This window comes from Raphanus sativus, chromosome 1 (assembly GCF_000801105.2).
Source record: "Raphanus sativus cultivar WK10039 chromosome 1, ASM80110v3, whole genome shotgun sequence".
Classification (NCBI taxonomy): Eukaryota; Viridiplantae; Streptophyta; class Magnoliopsida; order Brassicales; family Brassicaceae; genus Raphanus; species Raphanus sativus.
In genome coordinates, this window is record NC_079511.1 from 16768242 (window position 1) to 16780131 (window position 11890).

The 11890-nt window shown below is 36.1% G+C and overlaps 1 protein-coding gene and 1 long non-coding RNA gene across 2 annotated transcripts; one reads left to right on the forward strand and one right to left on the reverse strand.

Moving 5' to 3' along the window:
- Positions 1-1408: 1408 nt before the first annotated feature.
- LOC130502971 (uncharacterized) lies at positions 1409-2737 on the forward strand. The gene is made up of 3 exons (XR_008940590.1): positions 1409-1608; positions 1689-1813; positions 2473-2737. It is a non-coding gene; the product is annotated as an uncharacterized LOC130502971 (long non-coding RNA).
- Positions 2738-6775: 4038 nt separating this feature from the next.
- Positions 6776-11261, reverse strand: LOC108810813 (uncharacterized). The gene is made up of 7 exons (XM_018582895.2): positions 10662-11261; positions 9987-10568; positions 9541-9899; positions 8748-8959; positions 8177-8433; positions 7632-7810; positions 6776-7249 (listed from the first exon to the last, which is right to left on the reverse strand). The coding sequence occupies exons 1-7, from the start codon at positions 10954-10956 to the stop codon at positions 7163-7165; spliced, it is 1971 nt and encodes a 656-aa protein (XP_018438397.1). The 5' UTR covers positions 10957-11261; the 3' UTR covers positions 6776-7162.
- Positions 11262-11890: the final 629 nt, after the last annotated feature.

The window sequence follows — 11890 nt, forward strand, 5'->3', positions numbered from 1 at the left end:
TTCTCGGTTCCATGATCATCCTTGATGATACAATCACTGAGACTTTGTCCCATTAGTATAACCGAGATATTCATTGCCCATCCTAGATAATTCTCTCTAGAGATATCTAGGGTATTATAATCCAAGTCTGACATCTGAAGTAATGCATTATACCATTTAGAAATCATATATATTTTTTGAAATCTAGTATATATATATATACTTTTAGAAATTTTAATACTTGATATATGTCACACGGACTATTAACAAAAATTTCTAACAAGTATATAATGCACGCTATATGATCAGAGTTATAATGCAATTTCAGTCATATGAACAATCTATATGATGCATCAAGTTCATGCAACAATTTCCATATGAAAAATTCAAGAAAACAAGACTTTCTAGAAATGAAAACTTTCTATGATCGATTTCAGGTTTTGGATTTGATTCTGATCTTTAGATCAGAAAGGTTTTAGAGATTCAACAAGCCATTGAGACTGTGATTTTAATTGTAAAACAATCTCTGAATCAAACTTTGGTGAAAGAGTTTTGATTTACTCATTGATGGGGTTTAGGACTTATTAATCTATGGTTGTTAAGGGGTTTTGCAAATTTTAAAATGTCATATCCTTTAACAACAAATCAAATTCGTTTCAGTGTTCTATGTGAGTTTCAGATTTATTTACCTTTAGTTTTGGAGTTCTGAAACGGACCACCTAAGGACAGAGAGCTTGCGGATGAACTGCTACTAGTTTTAGGTAGGGCAGCTGACGGCGCGGATTGGAACGGATAGGTGAGAGAGCGTCTGAGATTGGATTGATATGAGGTTTGCGGCGCTGGATTCTTCTCATCGAGAGCTTCAAATTGATATGTTGATCGTCGTCTGAGTCCGTACGGTTTGAGAGAAACGGCGGTTTGAAGTCGTCGGATGAGTTTTAGAATTTCAGAGTTTTAGGTCACTTGACGGCGCGTCTTAAAATAAAGCGTGAGGGAGCGTCCGAAGTCAAATAGAGGCGAGGCCGGCGTTGTTGGATTCTTCTCGTTAAGAGCTTCAATTTGGTATGTGGCCCGTCGTCTGTATCCTTACGGTTGGAGAGAACGAGCTGTTTGAAGTGGCGCCGTCAATTAGGGTTTTTGAGGTAGCTCGGGATTTCAGAGTCTCGTGCTTATAACGTGTTGTAAAAGTAGGTTAGATCGTCATAAGATTGGGCCAATATATAAATGGGCCATAACTAGGGATGTTGTATTGGGTTCTAATATTTAGGGTAGTACCAACCCATCAAAAATTTTAAAAGCCCTAACCCAAAAGTTGTAACTCTAAATCATATTGGGTTTATTTGGGTTTGTATTCGAAAATAAAGGGTTTTAACAGGGTTGAGCCCATTTTGATTTCAGCTTCTTCTTCGTTCTTCGTTCTCGTCGAGAACTTCTCGACGTCAAAGCTTCTTCTTCATTTTCGATCAACATTTCATCTCTGATCTCTCTCTCCCTTCTGGGTTTCATCATCTCAGCCTCTTTCTCCGATCTCAACGACGCCGTGGGTTTCATCATCTCAGCCTCTCTCTCCGATCTCTCTCTTCGATTTGATTCTTATCTCCTCAGATTTGGGTTTCAAGCATTGTTGAGGTAACAATCATGTATTCATGTGTGTTTGATTTGTTTTAGATCCTTACTGGCGTTTGTGTGTTTGATTTGTTTCTCCATAGCATCTCAAAGCTCTCTTCTCCAAACGGGCCAAACCCATCTCTTCCTTTTCTCATCTGAGACGCAAACCTCGAGCTCTTTCATCCGATTTGGGTTATCACGAGCTCTCTTATCTCCTCTGATTGAGGTAACAATCATGTGTGTTTGATTTGTTTCAAGTTTTTGAGAATGGATTTTGGGTTCATCTTTACATCTTTACATCTTTAGCTACTTGTTATGAGCTTTGACTAGTTTTAAAAAGATTTTTGGTATTGAATTTGGGAGTTAGTGTTTGAATGTTGAACTCAAGTCTTGACTATTGTTTTGTGAATTGTGATCACGTAGATCTCTATTGAACAGCTACCACGAAAACAGGATTAGTTTCTTTTGTCATTTCTCTACACTTTCCTCTGTAAACAGGCTTAGGCCTTAAACTTTTATCTCGCCTTGAATCGTTTTGCTCTGCTATAATTTGACTGATGTTGTTTGTTTCATGTTAATAGACCAATGTTACATTGCTTTCCACGATGAAGAGTGGGGAATTGACATATATAATTAGAAAGCCCTTTGCTTTACGCTGCATTTGAGCCATGCATATGCATATACACAAAGTAGTGTCTTTAATTACTTCACTGTATTTGTCACAGCTTCGTGGAGTATATTATTGACATTAATGCTGCATTAGTGCTAATTTTTTTTTTCAATACCCTTTTGTTTGCAAACCTATTTCTAGTTGTCTGCAGCTGTAGCTTAAGTCTTAACCGAGATTTTTAGTTATAAACTTCGAGAATATTTAATTCAATGCAGGTGTTGGCGAAGAAGAAAAGTGTGGTGGGGATGGTCTTGCAGGCTATTGTTAGACAGTTACAAGCTGCAACCACGTCATGATATCCCACTACAAGAAAAATGGGTTTTGATAGCAGTGGAGGATAACGTTTTTTGCGTTTCTACTATGGTTGATATACCCGTTAGTTTTAGATAGCGTTTGTATATTTAGAAACGCTATGATAGAATTGTATATTTAAAACCGCTATAGTAGCATATTATTAATAGCACATTATTAAAAACGCTATCTTTGGCTTTTTAAATCTCTAAACCCTAAACAAGTGTTTAAACCCTAAACCGTAAACATAACTTCAAAACCTAACTATTTTAATATCAAATCTTAAATTTAACCTCAAATATTAAGTATAAACTCAAAAACTATTGTTTTTTCTATAATTAATCTTAAATCCCAATACCCTAAACCTTTAACCCTCAAACCCTATACTCAAACCTTTATTCTAAACTCATAACTTTAAATCTAAAATCTAAATCAAAAAAAGAAATCAAACTTAAATCTAATTCTTCAAATAAATTCAAATTTATTTTCGAATTTTAACTTAAAATCTTAACCGTGAACTCTAAACCTTATATACTTAAATCTTATATCATAATAAACCTCAAACCTTCAATTTACACATTTAATTATTAAACTAAATCATAAAACACAAATCTAATATTCTCAAAGTTAAACACCAAACTTTAAGCATACATTTTTAAAAATTTAATATATTCAAATTTCCAACCTTCAAACTAATTTCATTTACTACACTCTTCTATTTTAAACCTTTAAACTAATTTCATTTTACATTTAAAGTAAATCATAACTTACAAATAATTTAAAAATTTTCATTCTATTATTTGAAACATTGACACCAAAATATAAAACAGTTTTCTAATGTATTAATGAAAAACACAACCACAAAATTCGAATATAAAATTTATATTATAAATTATGTTATCAAATTATTTAAAGTTAGATAATTTTTATAATACCTATAGAGAAATGAAAAAACAATTTGTATTGTAATTGTGTTGTTCTTTTTGAACCATCGATTGAATTTTATCAAGGGTCCAAAATCACACTTCGATCTATCCACCTCCTTCTTTCCTATTGGACAATCTTTTTTCACTTCTCGTACTCTACTCTGTACGCCTTCTCTCTCTCTCTCTTTTCTTCTTCTCAAGCCAACACCATCTCCTTCTTCGAAATTTGTTAACGGCGAGGATTGGTGTGGAAAAGACTCATGTTATTGTGGTGAGATAATGAAGTAGAAAAGGAAGAGGCAAAGGTCATGGTCTATCTGCACGAGTACCGGAACACCGGAGGTGCACATCAATGGCGGATCTGGAAGACGATGACGACGGCGCGAGCAGATCCAAGGTTTGGCAAAGAAGAACCAAAAAGTCTATGGCTTTACCAAAGGTGATTCCTTTTTATTTTGATCTCTCTTTGTCCGTTGAATCTCTTTGTCTATCTCTACTGACAGATTCGTTTTGTCTCTCTCTCAGATTGTTTGTAACAGCAAGTAAGGTCTCCAAGAAAAATCTGAGATTGGGTCACTCCAAAGGTATGTCTGTCACTCAGATTTAGTTTCGTTTGTTGTAATATAATGATTTGGAAGCTGTTGATAATTGACAGAGAACGAGGACAACGGAGATTATGGCTTAGGGCGTGGCTGAAGCGTCAAGTTTGGAGGAAGACGGTGACGCCGGAGCTCTGTGGTGACGAGACTGCAGCGGCTCTGTGGAAGACACAGTGGTTTAATTAGGTTTAGATGTTGTTGATGACGGCTGCAAGTTTTTTTATTTCTAGGTTTTAGGTTAGGGTTGGTTTAGATATAAACCGGTTTTAGTTTAAACCAATATTATTTTGTAAACCAATTTTGATTATAAATAAAATTTATTGTTAATTTTTATGTTATTTTATTTTATTTTTGATTTTTTAATTTTTTATTTATTTTTTTTAAATTTTTTTTTGTTGCATAATAACAGAAAATATACGTTATTAAAGAACATTTAATTGCATACCAAAAACGCTATAATATATAACAATACGATAGCACTACAAAAAACCACTATCTAATGTGTCTGACCTATTATGACAGGCGATGATACAGTGTTTCTAAAACCGCTACCGTATCGTTAGATAGCGTTTTTCGTCCGCTAATAAAACCAATTTTTATTGTAGTGACCATCTTGTTTATTTTGCGGTTTGACTGTAATAAAAGTATACTTTGCTTGACATTTTTAATTCGTTGATCTTTTGTACTTGTTTATTTCAATCAGAAACTATACTTTGATATGAAGGTAGAGAGCAACTTGTTTATTTCAATCAGAAACTATGTGTTTATATAAGAAAAAAAATATAAAGGGTTTAAAGGATCTCTATATACTAAAGCACAAGTCGCCTATCGAATAGAAATTTGACACGTGGCAAAGAAAAACAAAAAAAATAAAAATAGATAAAGAAAATAAAGAGAAAAAACTTGACCAGTTTTACTTTCCGTTACATATGTTTTGTGTTTCAAGATTAATTGAGAAAAAAAGAATTAAAATGCATCATTGGTATCCTCGGATTAGAAAGGAAAATTTCATAGCCACTTTTCAGGCCACGATCTTCACTGTTTTCAAGTAAACTGCTTAGTACTAATTTTGAAAACTTAAAAATTATTTCATCAACAAGTTTCATCTCCACCGTTTTGCGTTTCGAAAACACGATTCCCACCTCTTTCACATAAACTGTTTATAACATAAATAAATAAACCTTGAAATCAGTTCGATCATCAACAAACTTATTTACAAGTTTCATTAAAAAAAACCTGCGGCAAAACCGTTCTTCTACTATCTTCAGTTGCGTAAAGAAACAACTTATCCTGTACCTTTCCTAAATTTTCAATATTGATTGACGGGTTTATTCATCAAATCTTCTTCCTTTAATACGAAACTTCTATCTTTTATCATGGACAAGTTTATCTAAATCATGCTATTTTGATAAATGTGTTCTCTTTCAAAGCATCGAGTTTTAAATCATCGCCTCAGAAGAGATTGGTATGGCGATTATGGAGAGATTCATCTAACCTAAGGATTTTGTTGCATGGTTTCCAGAATATGCAGGTATATTCATGCATAACCAATTCATAAGAAACTAATTCTTTAAAATCTGAGTAAACAGAAAAGCATAAATATTTTGTATTGTCCAGTTTTTTAATTATCTTTATTTGCTGCAGACATGCATGAGACATCAAAGCTGGTTGAAAATTAGGTGAGATCTATTCCAGAGTAAATTTGGCGAAGGTTGAAGACGAGTGGGTTAGATAAAATGAGATGCAAAACGTTTAACCAGTCAGAATTCAGGTAAAAATAGTTTTGTTTGCTTTTTAGTTTTTACACAGAAATAGTTAGGTGCTTAACTCTTCAATGCTCTAAATTATTGTTTGATCATTTAGGTTGTCTTAGCCAAGATCATCATGTGTTAAAATAGTTTTAAAAGTTCCAATAGTTTCTGTAATTAATTTGGATACTTATCGTCAGTTATGTACATTCAACCACTAAAATAATTTGAAAGCATTCCAAATGTATGCAACTGTTTGTAAACTCAGAAGAACGACTCTTTTATAAAGAAGGTAAATGCTCTTCGTGTGTATACTTATATATATACACACACGTATATAATATAACATTAGAGTCTTAGAGAACTGTTAAAAGAAACTGAAACCTGGAAAAACCATTATAATTACGTGTTCTTCAAAATAATGGATGGTTATCCACTTATATATTTATAATTCTTTTTACCGTACTTTCAAACTAACATGTCAATAAAAATATTAAATCCACTTTCCATAGTTAGGTTTTTTTGTCGATGGTTTAGTTATTTCTGAAATGAACTTATAATTTGTGTCATATATATACTCAAAAGTTATAGTACTATACATTAAGTAGTAAAAAAAATAGTAACTGAAATGTGTTTATTTGCAAGAAAAAATGTTCCCATGCGGAGCATGGGGTCAATACTAGTTCAGCTCTATTTTACATAGTTTAATGGGTTTAAAAGGGTTAGAATCATTTAGGATTGGGTTTAAGCTAAATAGGGTTGGATTGGGTTGGGTTACCCTATACAACATCCCTAGCCATAACTATTACTAATATAAATAAGAAGTGGAACGCCAATGGATATGAGCTGGATCAGTTGATGGGCTGGATCACATCTTGAACAAGATGGACTTCAACCATACAATATATTTATAACAATAAATAAATAGTTGGACTAAACTTCTATAAACCGGTATGATATTAGTTTTAATAGAATTGATATTTTTTTTAAAGGATAAATTGGTTGCATGATAGTGATACAGAAAAAAAACAAAGCAATGAATTGAATAAAAATCGAGGGCCCTCTTCTCATGAAATCGAATCTAATCAAAGCTTCTTCTTCTTCTTTCAAAGTTTCAACTCTTAAAGCGTCGCGCTACATCTACAAATCACCTCACATTGTTTTCGTATACCTCATCTGGTTCTCTCCTACAAGCAACATACTCGATCCAACGTAAGCAGTTTTGAAGTCTTCAGGAGCAAAGGAACGTGGCTTTTCTCCAAGTGACACTGTGAAATATAGAAGTACAGAACCAACAAGTAATCTACAGGACAGATTAAAGAAAAGAGTTGTTCAGGTCGTTTATTGTTGCAGTGCTGCTTGTATAAGGTTTCGCTTCTCCTCTGATCTGTGTCGGAACAACTTTGCAATCTTTCTTCTCTCGCAGTCCTGAAAATTCAGACGAGGGAGCAAAACACGTGGAAACTTAGAAATTTAGTTCTAGACACTCTTTGGTACGCAGACTTATGGTATGAAACCTAATCCACAATTCAATCGTTTTACGGACACCAAAATAAAAACATCCATAAAATGGGACACCTTTACATACTACCCTATGGGCTATGGCTTCCACGATTAGACAAGCCACTGCATTTAGGGTTTGGCTCTGATACTCCTAGTTCATAGGACTTTACTCAACCTCGTGTCGAAAGCACTTTCGAGTTTATAACCCTAAACCCAGCTTACAAATGGAGGCAATGCAATCCAATGCTTTAGATGAGCATCAAACAGCTTATTGTTATTATATACTTTTTCAAACCAAGATCTTTACCTTGAACATGTGAAGATTAAATGGTTTGTCAGGATTCATCCTTCTTAGTTTCTGGTAAGTATAGGCAAAACTCAGCTGGTCACGGGGAGTGAAGCGTTCCACTTCGTTGAACCAAAGACAAGAAAATAGGTTCGACATGGGAGTATGGGCACGTACAATGAAAGACCCCTCTGGAACATCTGCGAACAAGATAAACAAGAGGATTGTAAGAAAGCAAAACGCACAAATGTATTGTACATATGACCAATGCCAGGTATTGATTGACCCTTGCATGATGGCAATAAGGGTTTGACCATCAAAGAGCATACAGCCTAAATGTTGGAGTAATGGCTGGCTGCAGCATACCACGACCAAGGATGTAGTTGTAGCATGCGAAAAATCTAAAACCTCGATTGATCATGAACAATAATAATTACTAAGGAAATTTAAACACTCAGTGTGCATCTACCCAGTTATGGCCACTAACTACTAGTGCAAAACGCTTCCCCCACCCCAAAAAAAAGTTTCAAATTTTGGTTTGTATCAGTTATCCAACAAAATCTTACTGCTTGGAAGAAGCTTGAAGGGATCTGAAGCATTGAATCTGGTCACCCCGTCAGCCTTGTAAAACTCAAACTGTTGATCGATAACAGTATGGTTGTACTTGTTCAGCTTCTTGTTTTGTGCAACCTCTTCCCATAAACAATGGCGGTCATAGTGATTGGATATAGCATACTCGTGACCTTTACGCCACAGGAAGTACTCCAGAATGAGTAGGGGATCCAGCTGAAGTCGCAACTTGCTGTCTAACCAGATTGAGTACCTGGAAGAATAAACAGCTGATGAGTTTCTTTGTGTACTAATGTAGATTTGGTCTGACTTGAGAAGCTTTTTGGTCGGTATTGCATATTGCATCCAGAATCATGCGTATTCTACACATGGCTTTTGTCTTTGTGGCTCAGAATGACAATTATGCATATGCTTTACAAATTATAACTCATGTTCTTTTAGGTTCCTTAAACCTACTCAACCATGGGTCACTTATCTGTTTTCTAACTGCAACTGCTGGAAAGATATGTGCTAGTCAGACCCATCACCCATAAAAAATGAGAGTTATCGTTATGACATAGGACTTACCTTGCTGATGGAAAAAGTCGGTGTGGCAACAGTTTTGGTATTTTTCCTACCCTCCGCATATCTGAGAAAGGAAGATTCTTCACAACAACCAACTTCCACAAACCAATGAATCCTGCTCGGTCTGGAGCATTGCCTTCAGCAGAAAGCGTTTGCATGGTAATCTCGTCCACGAACACAATGAAGCAGACATTTTTTCTTGACAACCGACCTATCTAAATGAATAGAAAGAAAAAACTCAGGTTAGCACAAGTAACAAACTACAAAAACCAATAAAAAAAGGAAATAAGGAACAAAAGGGAGCCAATATGTTTGCTAAGATTCTTGAGGGAAAACGAGGTTGCTCCTTAAAGCAAGATAGTTTTGCTAGAGGAGCTACTCCCAGGTCCTGGTAAACCTTAATAAGGCCATGAGAAGAGATCTTAACAGATGTCTGTCCATGGATGATGAAAACACTCACAAAACCAACTTCTTGATGCCAGCTATTTAAGCATTCATAACTCACTATCTGTGTACCTAGCTCAAAAACCGCTAATTTTCATCTATTGCCACTACTCTACAACAATTAGTTAAACTGCACCAACAGGTCAACACTTGCCACTTGAACTCTAAGATAACTCGGTTCGCAAGTCTTTGCCAGTGACTGTGTATGTGTCATTAAAACATAGGCTCAATGGATGCGAGGCAGAATACTATTATGAAACACAACTCACTGCTCACAGTTAACAAATTTTCGACGCAGAAAATTAGAAGGCCAAACAACATAAACACATATCAACGAGGAACAGAATAATACCATTTTATTGGCAGGAGGCCTTAAGCGATCAGAATTGCCAAAGATGCATGAGATGACAGCAATGTGGCATCTACTGATATAATTAGTATCATCTTCTGTCAAGTCAAACCCAGTGGTTGGAGATCCTTTGGGAGCTTTGACAAAACCACAATGAATTTTCTTGTCTTGAACCAAAAAGGAAGCTTCCCGCTCCTGTAAACTCTGATGACCTGCAAACCTAGGCTCCCACTGTTCTTCTCCTCCATCAGGTTTATCTTCATTCTCGATGTACTGTAAGGAGAATCTAGCAGATTTTCGAGTATTCAAGGGCTCCACTATTGGTTGACTAGAATTCAACAGCTTCATCTCACAAGATGAACCTGAAAGTTTTGAACAAGAAAAGAAGGATGAGCAGAGAATACTGAGAAACTGAAGGTTCTCAAGGCAGCTGATTACAAAGTTATCACCTGAAGATCTGCGGCCTCGACCTCTTCTTTTTGTATCAGATCGTGATTTTTTCCCGGACTTACCACCACCCTTACTAACAAGAGAAGAATCCTCAAGTGACCTTTTTGAAGTATCCTTTTCCTCAATACGCAGAGGCTTCTCTTTGTGCGTATCTTCATTGTCATCCTCGTCATGGCCAGAATCAACGTATTCATCCCCTTGACTATCATGAGAATCAATGGCATCATCATCATCATTAGGGTCCACATCAACAGCCTCGTGATCCCCACCACCCTTAACAAGGGAAGCTTGATACTCAGCTTCATACTTGTTTAATTCGTTCCGTCCCGCTTCATTGTAGAAACCACCATTCCCCTTAAAATCTAAACCTTTCACAGGAGGAACCTTTTTCACTTCAACAGATTTATTATCTTCAGATTGATGCTCTACTTCACCTTCATTATAGTCATCATCTCGTCGTCTGTCATCCTTATCCCAATACCTCGAGTCTCGTCCATGAACCACTGAGCCGTGACCAAACTCAAGCACCTTCTCAGGGTCGATTCTCGTCACATTCGCCAGAAAATCACCGTCGTAAGAATCTAAATCCACAGTTAAAAAAAAACGTAGCTGGTTGGTTACAAGAAACAATCTTAGAGATAGATATATAATAGGAAGCGAGCGAGCGAGCGAACCTTTATCGTCGTAGCCTTTGTTAGTAAAGCCAGAGATGTAATAGTAAGCTAGAACAGTGAGGACGAGCACAAGGCAGATAACAAAGACAACGGAGCCGATTCCAAGGCGACGAATCCTCTCAGGTCGTACGGATCGCCTCCACCGATTAGTCTTCCCGTGCTGAGTCGCTCCTCCTCCGACGCCGTTCCGGATCCCGATCGCTACGTGATCGGAAGAAGATGCGCCGTTGTTGGCATAGTGAGGGTAACTGCGACCGTTGAATCTCTCCGTTCCGGATTGTCTATATTGAGCCATACTAGCATTGTCGACGAGAAAGGGGACTTGGTTGTTGAGAAGGAGATTTGAAGTATGAATGAAGCAAACTTAGGTTTGACTTACTTCACGGACGAATAAAGATTGATTTACAACATTATTAGATGAGAGAGAGAAAGGAGAAACATTGGCAGGTTTCAGATGATTGCGCGTGATCGCCGACGCGCTTCCGCCCAGTTATTTATATAATGCGGTGTGTGCTTTAGATCTGTATGCGGGGAATCAAGCCGCTAGATCTGCCCCGACCCGGTCATTTGTGGATTTTTGCTATTCTCCACTTTTGGGTTCATAGATTTTGGGTGTTTCAGAAAGAAAAAAAAAATTCGGGTCTATGGTGGTGAATTTTGAATAATTTTCTGATGATACGCAGTTAAAAAAAAACAAAAAAAAAAGTGGTAGAAAAACTAAATGTACAAAAAAAAATAATGTTGAAATAAGACCAAGAATTTGACAAAATTGACAGAAAAAGTATATTTAAGCAAACAGAAAAGATCCTAGATGAAAAAAAAAAAGAAAAAAAAAAAAAAAACAATGATTATGAGTACCCAAACTCGGTTATTTTTGTTATTGTCAAATCGTCATCATTGTTGCGATGAACACTATTTTTCAATGTCAGTCCTCAAACTTTGTAACATGTACAATAGTGTCTGCGCTCCACAGACTGAACTTGAATAGTATAAGGATGGTTTGGTTTGGACTATTCAAACGAGTAGGTACGTACTAGAAAATACTGAAAAAGTTGGTTAATGTTCGATGAACTGACCATAAGTGAAAACTGATATGGATCTATGTCTGATAGGATCAACCTAGATGAACCAATGGTTCTGAATAGGTAAGGGCTTAGAGCCATACAAGCTCGGTCAATCGATTTTATGCTCATATCAAGTTTGATCAGTCAAGATTGTGAATTTCGAAA